Source organism: Dreissena polymorpha, chromosome 16 (genome assembly GCF_020536995.1).
Source record: "Dreissena polymorpha isolate Duluth1 chromosome 16, UMN_Dpol_1.0, whole genome shotgun sequence".
NCBI lineage: Eukaryota > Metazoa > Mollusca > Bivalvia > Myida > Dreissenidae > Dreissena > Dreissena polymorpha.
Window position 1 is genome coordinate 25,818,651 of NC_068370.1, and position 20,006 is coordinate 25,838,656.

Genomic DNA, 20,006 nt, shown 5'->3' on the forward strand with positions numbered 1-20,006 from the left:
ACGAGAATGCTCTGTGAAAAGGGGATTTAATGCATGTGAGTAAAGTGCCATCCCAGATTAGTCTGTGCATTCTGCACAGGTTAATCAGGGACAAAAATTCCTGCTAAACTAGTTTTTTGCTTAGAAGTGACTTCTTTAAGCAGAAAATATCTTAAAAGTGGAAAGTGTAGTCACTTTACATACATGCTTAAACCCCATTCTCCCAAAGCAAGACTCAAATATTAGAGAAGCTGCCTCCAGGGGCACTAATCAATACATGTTCTAGATCACAGCTAAATATGAAGTAATTAAACACCAGATGGGGCAGCATGAATGGTTACACTTGCAAGAGGGTGTAGAAACAAGAAATTCTAGAAATATAGTGGAAGACCAGAGACAAACTTGAGTATTGAACTATATATATACAGAAACATCCACATTTCTTCTGGGAATATTCGATACAGACTAATGATATAAGAAGGGGATTTAATGCATGTGCATAAAGTGCCGTGCCAGATGAGCCTGAGCAGTCAGCACAGGCTAATAGTGAACAGCACTTTCCGCTAATATTATATCTTTTGTTGAAAGAATATTTCTTCTTAGCAAAACATCAGTGGTGTAAAGTGACATCCCAGCACAGGCTAATCTGGGACAACACTTCACCCACATACATTTAACCCCTCTTGTTTCTTATTTGGAAGTACCTGAGTCACTAATTGAAATCAAATATAAAAAATCCAATAAATGTCCAACTTTGATTGTACCAAGAAGATTCACCATCAATTTGCATGAAAAGCCTGACCAATTATTTGTGCATTGTATACAGAGTATACATGTTTCAAAGAGACAAATTAAAAGGCGTCACTGAACAACAAGGGCTCACCTAAGACTGCGAGATCTGGGTCGCATGAAAGACTGCAGCGGGGACTGGCGGCCATCTTCCTCTCCCGCGGAAGTGTTGGGGTCGTACGTGGACATTTGTCTGTAGAGCTTCCCAAGCTCCTCCTGCGTAGGCTGGTATGGCAGCTGGTGTAACCGCTCCTGACTTGAGTACTGAGACTGGAAAGTAGCCTGACAACATTTAAACTCTTACATTTAACATGGAAGATATAGTGGAATGTAGCCTGACAACATTTAAACTCTTACATTTAACATGGAAGACATAGTGGTATGTAGCCTGACAACATTTAAACTCTTACCAAAAGCAACGAAGACAAAGTGGAATGTAGCCTGTCAACATTTAAACTCTTACGTCATACAAGGAATATAAAGATGAGTCAGTCAAAACAAATGTTAAAGTTTTGTTCAAGCAAGTAAATCATTTTATATTACTGCAATAGGAATTGAAAGTATTTCCATAAGTCAATTGAAGCAAATTCAACAAGGGTGCCAACTTGTCACAAAATACATCCCTTTAAAAGTCTGCATTACATTGAGGTTTACCATTGTTGTTCAAATGATTTAACAGAAAATAATGAATACAAGAAACATATTTCATTTTTTCCTTGTTTTAATAATTATTTAAAATTGTTCAAAACATTATATATTTCAAGGTAAACATTTACAGACACACATGCACAAATCTGTGTACAAGATCCCTTTACAAATTGTGAGCATGAACAGAATGTAAGCTCACCAATTGCAATATAAGGAATCTTTGGTCAAAATAAACCAGTGCATGAGTTACATGGACAGGTCTGACTCTGTTTTTATCACTTCTATTAGATCAATCAAGAAATAGAAATTGTATATGAAGATTAAGAAATCTAGACGTTCTCAGCAATCCTGCAAATTTTGTTCACAGACATAGGAGAAATCAGGAAAACAGAAAGCAGGTCATGCATCATCAATACCATGTTTTAAGCAAACCGATTTCAAATAATTGGCAGATACTAAATAGAAATAACCCAGCAATAATTTCAAGATAATTAGGTAAAGAAAAATCATGCAGAATAATTGCCTTTATTTCTGATTCAGAAACACAAATTGAATCAATTGTTGTTTCCTGCAAATTTAGAGGAACATGTTCCATCAAGGATATTAAAGCAAACAAATTCCAGAATAACAGAGATATATTGGCCTTTGAATATGAAACACAAAATAGATTTAGACAAATTAATAGGGCAAAAAATAACAGATAGAGACTTGGAATACAACTTTAAAAGACTTCTTAGAAATATGAAAATCTGGAATTTGAGACATTTTTTATTTTTAGTACACCATGAATCGATTTAACTGTTTTCACAAGAACTTATAAGTTCTCTCATGACCAAGAAACTGCATCATGTATTAATACTCAGTCTCTCTTTGGGCAAATGAGGCTTAATGCACTATGCACAGGCTAATCTGGGATTTCTATTGTTTACACTGGATTTTCGATTCAATTCAATAACATCAAACAGCTCAATAAAATCTGAAGAAAATCCTCCATGACAAGCGTGTGTGCACTTGCACATGCATTAAGCCTCTTTTTCCCAGAAAGGGGTTCTATTAAAAGTGTTTGCTTACAGATAGGCTGGATCCCCCAGGGGTGTTTGTTCCGTAGCCTGATGACGGAAGTGAGGCCACCGACCACCGCCTACCATCCCCTCTGAAATTGAACATGAAAATGGGTCACACTATGAGAAAACAGGTTTAAAGCATTTGCGTTAAGTGACGTCCTAAATTAGCCAGTGCAGTTTGCACAGGCTAATCACAGACGACACTTTCTGCCTCAACTGAATTTTCTCAAGAAGAGACTTGCTTTTAAGGAAAACAAGAGATGTGTTTGTCAGAAACACAATGCCCCCTATTGCGCCGCTTTGAAGCCATATATTTGACAGGGTTCCCAGCTTTTTGTATGAACAAAATTCCCTGATTTTTCCCTGATGGAAAATAAAAATTTCACGATAATAATTTCGACCTATTTCTTGTTTTAGACACCCGCAATAAAAAGCAGTTGCAGACAATAACATAGTACACTAAGCTATATGTATACTAAAGCCACCATAGCCATGCACAGGAATCGATTTTCTGTTTTATTTGTATGGACTTTACAACACAAGTCGGGAAAGTCTGACCAAACAAAAACATTCCCTGATTTTTCCCTGATTTCAGGAACTTTTCCCAAATTCCCTGACTTTTCCCTGACTGGAAAAAGTGAAAGTCTTTTTCCAGGTTTTCCCCAATTTCCATGTTGGCTGGGAACCCTGTTTGACCTTTGATCTTGAAGGATGACCTTGACCCTTCACCACTAAAAATGTGCAGCTCCATGAGATACACATGCATGCCAAATATCAAGTTGCCATCTTTAATATTGCAAAAGTTATGACCAACTTTAAAGTTTTCAGACGGACAGACTGACTGACGGACAGTTCAACCGCTATATGCCACCCTACCGGGAGCATAAAAACACAGAAAGTGTCATCCCTGATAGGCCTGTGCAAACTGTGCAGGCTAATCTGGTCCTTTTTCACAGAGCGACTTTCAAATATATTGCCAAACTGAAAATCTCAAACAAAATTTCCCTTGCCCAAACTAATGCCTTCAACCTAATTGTGAAATTCAATCTTTGCAAAAAAAAGTATTGAAATGTTGAGCATGAAAAATACTTCACAAGATTAAGTTATGAATGAAATGCTCGGTAAAATATGTTTGGGGATGATGGAAAATTAAAACATGAAGTTTTTTATTTGCATTATATGTGGATATCTTTTTTCTCCCTAAAGGACAGCAACAAAGCAATTCCGTCTCAGCTTAGGCCTTCATTTACCAGTATTAAGCCTCAGTAATGAGATATTTTCAACATACATTCATTACCGGTAATGAGCTTAGGAGAATGTGTCCTCACACCAAACCAGTGACACTTGAACACACTAAGCTGGCTCTCCAATTTCTTCTATGTTTTATTATTTAACCTGCCTCATGCTAAAATGGGACTTATGTGTCAGGCTAAGCTCCAGACCAGCCTGTGCATCTGCACAGTCTTGTCAAGCGCTACTTTGTTCATAGTGGACAGTGTAACTCCTGAACAGACTGCACGATTCACCATGGCACAAAATCTACTTTCATATGGCCTGACTCATTGTTACTTTTTCCATGTAAAACAGGAATGCCAAGTTTTTATACAAACAAGAGCTGTCAGAGGACAGCGCGCTCGACTATTCGAGTGTTGACAGTATAACGTAAACCATCATGGAGAGGGGGGGGGGGGGGGGGGGGTATAATGTGGGTGTGTGATTATTTAATAGAACTGATGATCTTTCAAAAATAAGAAAACAATTTTATTTATTTTTTTTTTTGGGGGGGGGGGGGGGGGTATAATGTGGGTGTGTGATCATTTAATAGATGATCTTTCAAAAATAAGAAAAACTTTTTTTTTTTTTTTTTTGGAGGGGGGGGTTCTGGGGGGGGGAGTTCTGGGGGGCGGGTCGTGGGGGATGGTTTGGGTGGAGTGCATTGTGGTATGTCAGGTAAGTATTGTTTTGTCAAACTTTAACATAGATTTATCATAATATGCATATTCTAAGTATAATAGGGGCCATAATTCTGTCAAAATGCTTGATACAGTTGTCTGCTCTTGTTTATAGGTTGGGGTCATGTTGGTAAACAAGTATGCAAAATATGAAAGCAATATGTCAAGGGACACAGGAAATATTTGGGGTGGTACGCAAACTTTAACATAGATTTATCAATAATATGCATATTCTAAGTATAAAAGGGGCAATAGTTCTGTTGAAATGCTTGATACAGTTGTCTGCTCTTGTTTATAGGTTGGGGTCATGATGGTAAACAAGTATGCAAAATATGAAAGCAATATGTCAAGGGACACAGGAAATATTTGGAGTGGTACGCAAACTTTAACATAGATTTATCAATAATATGCATATTCTAAATATAAAAGGGGCCATAATTCTGTCAAAATGCTTGATTCAGTTGTCTGCTCTTAGGTTGGGGTCATGATGGTAAACAAGTATGCAAAATATGAAAGCAATATGTCAAGGGACAATGAAAATAATTGGGGTCGTACGCAAATTTTAACATTTGCACGCTCACGGAAACGCCAACAGAAACGCCAACGGAAACGCCAACGCCGGGGTGAGTAGGATAGCTCCACTATATATATTTCATATTAAAGTCGAGCTAAAAATCTTGAGAAATAATAAGATACTTTTGATTTAATATCGAAAAAGCAAAACATGTTCAAATTTGTACCAATCTGTAATTTAGCACACTGTTAGCCATTGTTAACAAGAATGGACAATGTCTATTTGTTTCACGCACTAATAGACAGTTATACTGATTATTTACAATAAATTAATATCCATGTACTTACAAGTGCTCGGCATTCAGTTATTTGCATACTACTTGTCTATAAATTGACAGTGCTCTGGTAAAAAGGGTTTAATGCATTTGCAAAATGTGCCGTACTAGATAAGCATGTGCAGGCTAATCAGGGATTTAAAGAAAGTCTCTTCTTAACAAAAATGAAGTTGAGGCCAAAAGTGTCGTCCCTGATTAGCCTGCGCAGACTGCACATGCATTAAACCCTCTATTAACAGGGCCCAAAGACTCATAATCGTCAATCAACTTCCCATCGATTACACATCCCTTACATACCATTAATGCAGATTGGATTGAAAAATCATTATCTGAACAGTAAACTCATGCCACATGGCTTCCAGGAAACTTTAAATTATTCAAATTGAGTCTTGCTCTATAAAACAGGGCTCTTTGATGCATCTCCCAGATAAGCCTGTGCCAGTGTGTTTTTACCACCATATTGGGAATGGGGCCGGGTCCCTTTGGATTAAAAAAAATCACAGTTTTTTTTTTACTTAAATTGGGAAATAAGCGTTGTTGATTTTTTGCTAACAAATACTTTAAAATTGAGAATTTAAGTGTTTTCAGTATTATATTTACTGAGGTTGAACTTTAAGAGATGAATTGGAGATGAACTAAATGTTGAGTTTTATTTAACAAAAAAACCCACTTTAATTTGGAATTTTAAGGTCCCATAAGGGAAAAAATAAACTTTTTTCCACTTGTAATGGGTCCCTATAACAGCCCCAACTTTGAACAAACAAGAGGGCCTGAAAGGCCCAAAGTCACTCACCTGATATAAAAAGATATTATTGGGACAAATCTTCTGACCATATTTTTTCAAGCCATGTTTTTCAACCAACCAGCATCATTTTTGAAGTCGTCCAAGATATTATCGGGATGAATCTTCTGAACAGGTTTCATGAAGATCGGACAGTAATTGTGGCCTCTAGAGTATTAACTAGATTTTACTATAGCCATATAAGGAAAAATGCCCCGCCCAAAGGAAGCCATGTTTTTCAAGCAAACATAATTATATTTAAAACTCATCCAAGATATCATTGAGACCAACCTTCTGACCAAATTTCATGAAGATTGGACAATAAATGTGGCCTCTCGAGTGTTAACAAGGTTTTACTATATAAGGAAAAATGCCCCGCCCCTGGTGGCCATGTTTTTAAAGCAACCAAAACCATTTTTAAACTCATCCAAGATATTATTGGGACAAATCTTCTGTCCAAGTTTCATGATGATCGGAAAATAAATGTGACCTCTAGAGTGTTAACAAGGTTTTACTATATATATAATAGCCATATAAGGAAAAATGCCCTGCCCCTGGTGGCCATGTTTTTCAACCAACCAGCATCATTTTTTGTCTTGTTCAAGATATTATTGGGATTATTCTTCTGACCGAGTTTCATGAAGATTGGACTATAAAGGTGGCCTCTAGAGAGTTAACAAGATTTTACTATATCCTTATAAAGCCATATAAGGAAAAATGCCCCGCCCCTTGGCGGCCATGTTTTTCAAGCAAACATAACCATTTTCGAACTCATCCAAGATATCAATAAGACAAATCTTCTGACCATATTTCATCAAGATTGAACAATAAATGTGGCCTCTAGAGTGTTAACAAGGTTTTACTATAGCCATATAAGGAAAAATGCCCCGCACCCTGGCGCCCATGTTTTTCAACCAACCGGCATTATTTTCGAACTCGTCCAAGATATTATTGGGATGAATCTTCTGACCATGTTTCATAAAGATCAGACAATAAATGTGGCCTCTAGAGTGTTAACAAGATTTTACTATAGCCATATATAGCCATATAAGGAAAAATGCCCCGCCCCTTGGCAGCCATGTTTTTCAAGCAAACGTAACCATTTTCGAACTCATCCAAGATATCATTGAGACCAATCTTCTGACCAAGTTTCATGAAGATTGGACAATAAATGTGGCCTCTAGAGAGTTAACAAGGCAAATGTTGACGCCGCACAACGCACAACGGACGGCGGATAAAAGGCGATCACAAAAGCTCACCATGAGCACGTTGTGCTGAGGTGAGCTAAAAACACAACACTATGGCAGTCAGCACAAGATGATCAAGGACAAAAAAATTCGCCTTAAACTGAATTGTTTGCTTAGCAGATACTTCCCTTAAATAAAAAATACATAAAAATTAGCACAGACTCAGCAGGGCCAACACTTTTCTCACATGCATTAAGCCCCATTTTACCAGAATGCATGCTCATGTATGTGCTACAGCATAGGATAAACTAAACGTTCAAAGCAGATTCAAGATTTCTTTTGACCAGCAGGAAAATAATGTTTGTTCTTTTTCTTTTTGTCTAACATCTGACAGGCACATTCAACAGGAAATTAATTTACATCCTTTTTTCTATTTAAAAAAAGTTCAGCAAAGTCTGCATTTGGGATCTTCCTAAATTACTTTTCAAGCACTTTATTAAGGTTTCACATGCACTGTTTATTCTTGTAAAATTAATCAATCACATTCTTGAATGTATAAAATATGCTGTGCCATTCATTGCAATATTAACATCGGAGTATAAGGGTTCCCTACTTGTCCTAATATATTGCCATATAATACAGAGCAATTATAAACCAACTTAAGTATTTAAGGATTATGGATGCTACATTTACTCATTATAGTCAAGGTAACATTTGACTAAGGTCAAATGTTGTGCTTATTCAAAGTGAGGACTCAGTTAGCATAAGTCACTGACTGAGGTAAAAAAAAACACAGTAAAAAGCAACGAGTTTTCTTTTGTTCAAATCCGGGGCCAGTATTAGGCCCCATTCCCAATGGAAAGAAGAGATGTGTTTGTCAGAAACACGATGCCCGCTACTGTGCCACCTTGAAGCCATATATATGACCTTTGACCTTGAAGGATGAACTTGACCTTTCACCACTCAAAATGTGCAGCTCAATGATATACACATGCATGCCAAATATCAAGTTGCTATCTTCAATATCGCAAAAGTTATGACCAAGGTTGAAGTTTTGGTTAAAGTTTTGGGACACACATACACATACAATGACAGACAGGCCAAAAACAATATACCCCTGATCATTCCATCAGGGGGCATAAAAAGTTAATATTTTTTCCATTTCAAATTACAACTCATCAACATTTAGTTCATCTCCTATTTACCACTATAAGTTAAACCTTAGTAGATATAATGTTGAAAACACTTTAATTTTCAATTTTGAAGCATTCATGAGCAAAACAACAACTACTCTTATTTCCCAATTTTAGTCAAAACGCCGAATTTTTTCCCAATCCAAACTGACCCTGACCCATTCCCAAAAAGGGGGATAAAAACCCACACACTGCAAAGTGAGGACTCAAATGAGTATAAAGTGAGGAATCAGTTAGCATGTGTTACTAAGGTAACAGGTAGTCTTAATACAAAGTGAGTATTTGTTACTAGCTAAGGTCAAAGGCCTTGTCAATACAAATAGAAGACTGACCTTCTGACATTTTGGAACTGAAAGTTTCCATGTGTGTTGGGGGACAGATTTCTCGGACTATCATGGGGGCTAGCACCTGAAACGAGACAAAACATCACCCACATAAAAGATGAACTTCTACATTGACTAACATTTATATATTGAAAACCAAACAACACAAATTTAAACAAAATAAATAAATAAACAATGGCTGTTTGTAACACATGCATGCCCCCCATATGGGCTGTCAGTTGTAGTGGCAGCCATTGTGTGAATACCTTTTTTGTCACTGTGACCTTGACCTTTGACATAGTGGCCTGAAAATCAATAGGTGTCATCTGCCAGTCATGATCAATGTACCTATGAAGTTATATGATCCTAGGCATAAGCTTTGAGTTATCATCCGGAAACTATTTTACTGTGTCAAGTCACCGTGACCTTTGACCCAGTGACCTGAAAATCAATAGGAAGCATCTGCGAGTCATGATCAATGTACATATGAAGTTTCATGATCCTAGGCGTAAGCATTCTTGACTCATCATCCGGAAACCATTTTACTGGTTCAAGTCACCATGACCTTTGACCTAGTGACCTGAAAATCAATAGGGGTCATCTGCGTGTCATGATCAATATACATATTAAGTTTCATGATCCTAGGCGTAAGCGTTCTTGAGTTATCATCCGGAAACCATTTTACTGTGTTGAGTCACCGTGACCTTTGACCTAGTGACCTGAAAATCAATAGGGGTCATCTGCGAGTCATGATCAATGTACATACTAAGTTTCATGATCCTAGGCGTAAGCATTCTTGAGTTATCATCCCAAAACCATTTTACTGTGTCAAGTCACTGTGACCTTGACCTTTGACTGACCTAAAAATCAAGAGGAGTCATCTGCGAGTCATGATCAATGTACCTATAAAGTTTCATGATCCTAGGCGTAAGCGTTCTTGAGTTATCATCCGGAAACCATTCGGTGGACGGACTGACCGACCTACTGACCTACTGACATGAGCAAAACAATATACCCCCTCTTCTTCGAAGGGGGTGAATAATAAATTGTTGTTATATTTAAGTTTACTGAAATAGGACAACGTGAAACATATTATTCTAGCAGGACCATGACTTTTGGGGGTGAATCTGTGTCTTCAATTTTTATTAACCATTACTATCAAATCGTCCATTTGGAGAACAAATCTTGATTGACTGATAAAATAACACACACACAAATACCCTAAGGTATTTTATGAAAACTAGCAGGCCTTACTGTTAAATGTCACATTTAAATTTAGGGAATTTCAACAGAACTTTCAATAGATACGAGACAAATTAAAGTGCATTCAAAGCAGGAGAAATGAAGAAGGACTTCCACAGTGGCCCGCAGGAAATGAGGCATTAACTAAAAAAAAAAAATAAAAAAAAAATGGTCACATGATTATTTTGTCAAGCATTTTGAACCTTGGGACTTCATAAGATAACAATATTGCATAGAATATTTTTTTATTTAAAGTCCAGGTTACATAAGTAGCACTTTAGAAGGCTCTGATCTGAAAAAATTAAATGTTGCAGCAAATTTCACACACAAGGACAAAACTAGAAATAATTCACAGACATGTCCCCAGGACACATTAGTAGAGCTGCAACCAATCACCAACAGCTCGATTCGATTTCGATTTCAGACACTCCCATACCGATTTTTTCGATTCAATTCATCTTCAAACCTAGTTTTATCATAAATTCAAAACCGCTACAAGCATGTCTACCATTGTGCCGTGACAGCATCAACTGTTACCTGTAGGACAAAGCACATTCTCTAATAAACTTAACAAATTCCCATCAGAAACATAACTACTTTTCTGGCTGGCGACTTGAGTAGTTGCACTTGTGCTACCTCTTAGTCTTGCTAAATCAACGTTATGTTTGCATCCGTGAAGCACAGTTTACACTTTGCTTTATCGGGAGGGCTACCATCCCGAAACCCAAAATACTGCCACTTTTTTTATATTAGCTTCTTAGGCACATCTGATAATTTCAATTTGTCGGCCACAACTTGTTCAGCCATTTTGACGCTTTTTCCGAAAGTAGACCGTAACACGCTTATTGATTGGATGACTAAAGTAATAAGCAGCCAATCGCACGCGTCATAACAACAGGTTAAGATAAAACCTACACCTTTCCGTATCAAATAGTCAGAATACAGCAAGCTTTACGTATCTATGTATATATATGTCTTTATGTTAAAAAATTGAATCGAATTTGGTAGGTTTGGTATCGTAATAGAATCGAGGCATTTCGAATCGATTTTTGATGCATCGGATCGAATCGTTGCAGCTCTACACATAAGTGCTCCAGCCAAAAAGGGAGGGTGCCCCGCCCTGCCCTTCTGAAGCCCTGATTTAATAATAATGAAAATAATATATTCTAACAATTATTTACAAGAGGGCCTGAAAGGCCCAAAGTCGCTCAACTGAGATAACAAGAAATGACCTGTTCTTTGCAGCCCAAGATATCAATGAAACACAATAATGTTCTAACCAAGTTTCATGAAGAATGAACAACAAATGGCCCCCTGGCGGCCATGTTTTTTTTTAACAGACCTGAACCATTTTTGAACTCTTCCAAGATATGTCCAAATTTCATGAAGATAATGTGTCTTCTGGACTGTTCACATGTTTTCACTTTATACATATAACAAAAACTGCCCCACCACCTGGTGCCCATGTTTTTCCACTTATCACGACCATTTTCAAACTCGTCCTAGACATCCACATAGCTAATGTTTTGACAAAATTTCATGATGATTAGGCAAAAATTGTGACTTCTAGAGTGTTCACAAGTTTTTTTACATGTCAATATACTAGAAAAATATGAATTTTGAAGTATTTACCCTTCAAGTGTTTTGACACCAAGGGGTCTACCAAATTCTAGAGCAGAAGTAACAAGGGCTGTTTGTAAAACATGCATGCCCCCCATATGGGCTCTCCGTTGTAGTGACAGCCATTGTGTGAGTATGTTTTTGTCACTGTGACCTTGACCTAGTGACCTGAAAATCAATAGGGGTCATCTGCCAGTCATGATCAATGTACCTATGAAATTCATGATCCTAGTCATAAGCGTTCTTGAGTTATCATCCGGAAACCATTTTACTATTTCGGGTCACCATGACCTTGACCTTTGACCTAGTGACCTCAAAATAAATTGGGGTCATCTACGAGTCATGATCAATGTACCTATGAAGTTTCATGATCCTAGGCCCAAGCTTTCTTGAGTTATCATCCGGAAACCACCTGGTGGACGGACCGACCGACAGACCGACATGTGCAAAGCAATATACCCACTCTTCTTCGAAGGGGGGCATAAAAATAGATTGGCAAACATGACTCAGCAGGTTAAACAAGGGAGAAAGATACTGCAAAATTGTGTACATGTTGTCTTTCTTTCAGCTATCTCTTAGTTGATAGGCTTACCATAAGTAATAATGACTAAAACAGTTATGTTAATTATGAAAATTCTGTGTTATGAAAAATTAAATAATACAGTTAATGGTACATAATAATGACATAATAAAACCAAACTTTACTTCACAGGAAACAAATGTTCTGACCAAAGTTCATGAAGATTGGGCAACTGAATTAAGTAAATAATTTTAAAGAGGTTATTTAATTAATGGTGTTCTTTAATTTTAAGAATCTATAGATTATTGCAAGTTTTATATGCAAAATAGGAAGGATATTAACTTAACATTGTCTTCATTGTAAGAATACATTTAAGAAGCACTTCATAACCTAACTAGAGTGTTAACAAGGTTTTACTATAGTCGTATATGAAAAAATGCCCCGCCCCCTAGCGGCCATGTTTTTCAACCAACCGGCATCATTTTCAAACTCATCAAAGATATCATTGGGATGAATGTTCTGACTAAGTTTCATGAAGATCGGACAATAAATGTGGCCTCTAGAGTGTTAACAAGATTTTAATAAAGCCATATATAGCCATATAAGGAAAAATGCCCCGCCCCTTGGCAGCCATGTTTTTCAAGCAAAGGCTACCATTTTTGAACTCATCTAAGATATCATTGGGACAAATCTTCTGAGCAAGTTTCATGAAGATTGGAAAATAAATGTGGCCTCTAGAGTTTTAACAAGGTTTTACTATAGCCATATAAGGAAAAATGCCCCGCCCCCTTGTGGCCATGTTTTTCAACCAACCGGCATCATTTTCAAACTCCTCCAAGATTTTATTGGGATTAATCTTCTGACCAAATTTCATGAAGATTGGGCAATAAATGTGGTCTCTAGAGTGTTAACAAGATTTTACTATAGCCATATTAGGAAAAATGCCCTGCCCCTTGGCAGCCATGTTTTTCAAGCAAACGTAACCATTTTCGAACTCTTCCAATATATCAATCTTCTGACCAAATTTCATGAAGATTAGACAATAAATGTGGCCTCTAGAGAGTGAACAAGGCAAATGTTGACGTCGCACAACGGACGACAGACAACGGATAAAAGGCGATCACAAAAGCTCACCATGAGCACGTTGTGCTCAGGTGAGCTAATAAAAATTAAAATGCAACAGAGAGCATTCCAGATACGACTGCGCACTCGAAAGTGCCCTTTTTCAAATATACTGTGCGCTCAAAAGTGCCCTTCTGACCATTAATAGCCCCCCGCCTTTTACAAATCCTAGCTTGTGCACTGACACATGTATGAAAACACTGACAAATCAACTATACATTCTTAAGTAGACAAAGGGCCATTATTCAGCCAACAAGAGCATTGCATAATGGGTGCCACGCTCGGCTAAGAAAGCTTGTCAGAATTTTTTTTTTTTTTTCACAGTGACCTTGACCTTTGACCTAGTGACTTATTGAACCCTTTACTACTTATACACATATTAAACATTTTACCACTTAGATACGTATTGAACCCTTTACCAATTAGATTTATATTGAACCCTTTACCACTTACATACGTATTGAACCCTTTACCACTAAGATATGTATTGAACCCTTTACCACTTAGATACATATTGAACCCTTTACCACTTAGATACATTTTGAACCCTTTACCACTTAGATACATATTAAACCCTTTACCACTTAGATACATATTGAACCCTTTATCACTTAAGATACATATTGAACCCTTTACCACTTAGATTACGTATTGAACCCTTTACCGCTTAGATACATATTGAACCCTTTACCACTTAGATATGTATTGAACCCTTTACCACTTAGATACATATTGAACCCTTTACCACTTAGATACGTAATGAACCTTTTACCATTTAGATACGTATTGAACCCTTAACCACTTACATACGTATTTAACCCTTAGAAACATATTTTTACGCATTATGATTTGTAGTCCCTTAGAAAGTTAAATTTAGTTAACGACCTTTGTTACTAGATTCAAGTTTTAAAGGCTTCATTTCTAACCCTTAGACACTGATGTTCAGCAAACAGAATAAAACCTGAACAGATGGCGAGTTACTCGCAGGCTGTTCTGGTTTTATGCTGTTTGCACATAGCTATTTTCACTTTGCTTCTAAGTGGGAAAGGGTTCAAGATAATTTGAAAACACAGGCTTTCATACATAATTAACGACGGAAAACAGCAATGCAATGCAACTCATTTGAAGCATTCAAACATTAATGATAATAAATATGAACAATGAACAAAGAAATAAATAGCTCTTTAAGTCATCAAGACATATGCTTCTCATTTAAGGTAAGTATTGGGGCATATAAGTACAAAGCATAAGAAACATATATTGTTTCTTAATAAAATACCACTGAATTTACAAGCAATATAAACTGATCACAAGCCAATTTATTTATATAAATTTTCTTTTTCAAAGATTGATCATTTATTAAATGCAAAATCAAGATTTATGGAAATAAAAGGATATAACTCAACTTTATGGAGGCTTGAAAAGCCTGGAAATCAGACAAAGGGCATGAACGAAATTCATAAAAGAATGACCGTGCTCATTTATTGTGAACAGAGGGTTCTATTTTCTTCTTGAACTGAAATGTACTTATGAATTCAAACACTCTATTGGGTACATTTTATGAATTTTAAACCCACTGTCGTTTATCACTATATTAGATATGAATGGCAAATATAAACATAACCTTGATAACACACTTTCCTAATTTAATTTTAATCATCAATCTTGACCTTAAAATGTCTTGGTTTTCTTCCATAGAAGGATTAATTATTATTATCATCATTATTATTGTTATTATTAAAAAATTGTCATCAACTTTGAAACTAGCATTGAAATATTGTGTTTTTCCATTAAACTGATTTACCCCTAGAATTGTCTATACCGTCTATAATTTTCTCTCAAATTCGCAGTAAAGCTGGAGAAAATTAATATTTGTGGAAATCATACCCACATGTGGCACTCTGCAAGTTTGAACTGATAATGCCATCAAACTGCTGGATCTACATGCAAAATTGCTTGTTTAAGTACAAGTAATTTGGCCATTATATATACATTGATAGTATGCGGTCTGTAAAATCACAGTGTCCAACATGAATATTTTCACAGCTATTAAATATATAGTTAAATTAAATTATGAAAGGCCATTAACTTAAAGCAAACAAAATAAAATGTCAGACCAGTATAAAACCCAACATATAATAAATTTTTTTTTTTTCTTATACTCATATTTTTTACTAATTTACAGTATTAATGCAATAAGAGTTTGCACAAAAAGAAATATCACATAGCAGATAGAACAACATTTCCAGATTTTACACCCTGTATAGTGCAAGAGAGGTCCTGCATTTGACAGAAAATCCATACAATTTTCGTCAACACAGATTGTCTTGTTATAATGACCAAGGAAACATTTCTCCTAAAAAAGTATGCACCAATTAGGGTTTGTTTTGCAGTGGTCTATTTACAAGCAGATCATTATAGAATCAAACACAAATCTCCAGAACACGTTTTCCACATGCAAGGTTAAATTTGCATTTTTCAAAAGAAATTATACATTTGAAAAAATAAATCAACAATTAATAATATATTTTTATAGATTAATAGTATTAACTTTAAGGTGGTCATGCAGCGTTCTAAACAAGAAATGATATAGGTTTCTCAAAACCTAGCAGGAAAACAAGTCTACCTGAAAAAAAAAATTATTTTCAACAAGCCATGATTCCATAGGGCACAGATGACCACACATTCTTTTGTCATAAAACTCTGCTAATGTTAAAAACAAGCTGTTAATGGCCACTGTTGACTTTTGACCTCTAAGCATGACCTTGACCTTTAAGGTAATGAGATAAGTTATACACAAGACAAGTCTCCACAATATAGTCATTTATGGCAAGTTATTTAAAATTGGATGATGACTTACAATCTTTCAGCCCAGACACAGCAGTTTTAAGGCAACATTTGACTTTTGACCTCTATGTGTGACCTTGACCTCTGACTTAGAGAGACAGGCTTGACACACGAAATACCATCTCCTCATGGTGGTAATAAGTGGTAAGTTATTATAAACTACTGTGAAATCATTAATAATCGTCAGGCATTAATTTTCGTGTATTACGTCAGTCGACCAATTGACGAATTCAAGATCCTAACGAACAATCATGTCTCATTTTTTAACAAAATTTAGAGTGAATTACCGAAGGCACGAGGCATTAAAATCCAACGTAATCCACGCAAACATACTCCGACTGTTTGTAATCAAGATAATTCTGTTTTGACACAAAGGGGTGTAGATTACACAGTGTACCTTAACTGACACGTGCCATTGCTGTCAAACGCAAGTGCAGAACAGCTGTATCGACTCCGTTGATTACGTTTAAATAGAATAGTAATGATTAACGCTAATTGTTAACAACTTTATTACCCATTGTGTGCATTGTCTTTCTCAGTGTTGTTGCAGATTATACAGCCTCCACTCAGCGGATCCGGATCAAAGACAATAAACGAAATTAAAAGATGATGATGTGTGATCAATACCTGACTGATATACATTCTCTGCATTGATTACAAATAAATACAGAACATATTGATTTGTGTTTGGTTATTAGCGTTTAACTACAATAAATGTGTGCAAATAGCTTGTGTTTCGTTTATGGGCTATCGATCTTTTTAATCATAGACAACTTCAACAAATTTTACGATACATGTTTCAAATCATTGTTATTTGTAGCAATTGTTGACGTAACAGGTAAAGAAAAATTAGCAATTATGACGATAAGTTCCATCCAAACGTAGTGTAAATGTTTACAGAAATTCACTTTCATTTTCGCGCGATTTTCAGGAAATCCCCGAGAAGCACGATTTTCGAATAACTGAGTATGACGCCATAAAACATTGCATTCAATCTTATTTAAACTCACTCGTCCATAGGTTGTTACAATTTAATCTGAACTGTGCCCTATGAAACCGCTGTCAGATATTATGCAGTGTTAATTTTACACTTTCGAAAAATGGCGTATGTTTGTGCTAATGAAATTTTTGAACACATTTATCGAGACTTTGAACCCGTCATCCGTGTGATTATTGGAATTAGTGAATTAATTTAAATTTGCTAAATTCATTGACATTATTACAAGTGACATGTCAGACAAATTTGTAACTGTAGTTAAAGATATCAAATATTTACGACGCAAAACTCTTGTTCGCACCTTCTCTAATTTGTGCCGATAAAGGTAAGGTTTTTGGCCATGATAGTAAATGAATAAGACAAATTGGCATTGGCTTCACTGTTTCAAACACTCGTAAACGGTTATTCGGTCCCACTAATTCGCATATCATAATAATGATACACTAATGGGGGCCCAAATTACTGATCAACAAAGATTATTATATTGGCATGTGAAAAACCGGCCCCAACTCCTGTAAGTGACTTTCAAGTGTCCTCCCTCTTTCTCATTATGATTTATTGCAACCGCGATATATTTCGGACATGTTTGACAAAGAAATCAGATATTGACTGAAGCATTTTTTTATTTTATTTTATTTTTCAAAGCCAGGAATTGTCGAATTTAAGTGCTGACGAAAATGTCATTTTTTTTTAAAAACGACGAGATTTGGTGCTGCCGAAAATAAATGGTTTCACAGTATCATGAAGAATGACAAAGTTACAGTGCGGACAAAATGTTTTATGGCAAAACTTTGCCGTTTTAAATCCTTGTATGACCTTGTCCTTTGATGTATGGAGACAGTTGCTTTATGCAAAACATAGTGTGGTGACATTTGTGCAAAGTCATGTCAAAATCCATCAATATATGGCAAAGTTATGGCTGAGACAGGATTTCTTGCACAGATCAACAGGTGTACAGATGGAGCGACTGCTATTATTCTGCCTTCTTCAAAAGAGGTTTCCGTTTTAATAATTATTTTCAATTATGACCTCAAGAAAGATACAATGATTACACAACAATTTGTCCTTTTTATATAACAAATATTCTCTATATACGCATTAATGATTTTAATTTGTGAACTCAATTAGATGGCATACCAATAGAAATTGATACTTCTAACAATGTCTTGATTGTTGGATACCTGTGAACAATATGAAGCAAAGTCATTAGAGATTGCATTAAAAGTCTCTATTAATCCAGGACCAGATCCATTAAGCTTTCATGAAAAAAGATAGCAATTTAATGGAGTACAGCTAAGTGTTTTCAGAATGAAATTCAGCTCCCAGGTGTGTATTGAAATGTCTTCTCCAGTGGAATATACAAATCTAGTACTCATTAAAAAGCCATAACGGTTGGTAATATCAATTTTATAATGGTAGGTTCATCAACATAATTATGTTACAGGTGAGTTCTAATAGATCAATACTCATCCCAATGAAATAAAGAACTGAGCCATGTTCTGAGAAAACGCGTTCTTAAAATGTCATCCCAGATAAGCCCGTGCAGTATGCACAGGCTAATCGGGGAAGCCTCTCTTTTGCGGCATAGCATCAACATGATTAGATAACCTTTTACAATAGGCTGGATTCCTTGTTTCATCGACCTAGCCAAAAACAGTATATGTGATTATGCCCACATTAATTGCTTGCAATTCCTGAGTAATGATCAAAACACTTGATTAGCTTACAATTCTTATTGTTTTGTTGCTGTTGTTTTTTCATTCGTTCAAAAATGGAACTTTTGGACTTTTATGGAATGTTTCTCTCCTAAGCAAAGATCCTGTTCGGGCGTTAAGTGTGGTCCCTGCAGACTTCACAGGCAAATCTGTGACGAAACGTTGCCCATTAACGCTCATACCAGGTTTCCCTGGACCAGGTTATATTTCCATGCATAACACTGCATAGTGTAAGGTGTCCCACAAAACGATAGTTACACATGCAGCTTTTGACTTTACATAATATCTTGTATTACAGTTAATTTTGTATTTTAGTTTACTATCACATCCCGCAAATACTTATATACTGAAACTGCATCTTTATTCAAAACAAGCAAATTTGTTGAATTGATATCCCCCGCCAATTGAAAGCTTTTGTGACAAATGGACGGAAAGACACACAGACAGACGGACAGAATGACGGATTAACGATAACGTCAATTATAAATCCCTCAGCCTTTGGCGTAGAATAAAAATGGTAAATATACACTTTTTCTGAACAAAGATTTAATTGGAGGCAAAAAAAAAGTTGATGGATAAAATTGTGCACATAATTGGTCCTGGTACATCCAGGGAAATTTGTTCAACATAATTTGAAGTATTTTATTAAGTAATAGTAATTTTAAGCTCAGATAAGCTAAAATCCATGAATGTTTACTACAAGTCACAGTATCTGATCAATTTTCTTCATCTGCCACAACAAATGAATGACTCTACATGAATATTTAACACAATCTCATTCCTGCATGGTCAGGTCCATCTTTCCTCATATGAATGATTCAATGAGGACAGAAGACATTGCACAAGATGAATGTGAAACTAGTGTAATTGATATATATATAGTAAGAACATACACCAGTTCCACACTAATACAACCTGGTTTATCCTATTTTTACTTATCTTAACAAGCCAGAGTACACAAAAACCTTGTCACTGATACTCAAGTTTTACAAGACTGCCTTTATATGAGTAATACAACATAGTATTTATGTGGCTTTAACCCTTTACATGCTGGGAAATTTGTCGTCTGCTAAAAAGTCGTCTGCTGAATTTCTAAAATTAGCATTTTCTTCTATTTTTTTCAAAGAATATTATCAGAATAGCAAACAGTTTGGATCCTGATGAGACGCCACGTTCTGT

At 36.0% G+C, this 20,006-nt stretch overlaps 1 protein-coding gene across 1 annotated transcript in view; it reads right to left on the minus strand.

The window, feature by feature from the left end:
• The window catches only part of LOC127861722 (microtubule-associated serine/threonine-protein kinase 3-like), a 220,657-nt gene that overhangs the window by 42,110 nt on the left and 158,541 nt on the right, over positions 1–20,006 (minus strand). The window contains 3 exon segments of the mRNA XM_052400409.1: positions 863–1,038; positions 2,488–2,569; positions 8,774–8,849. Coding sequence (XP_052256369.1) covers positions 863–1,038; positions 2,488–2,569; positions 8,774–8,849 — 334 coding nt within the window.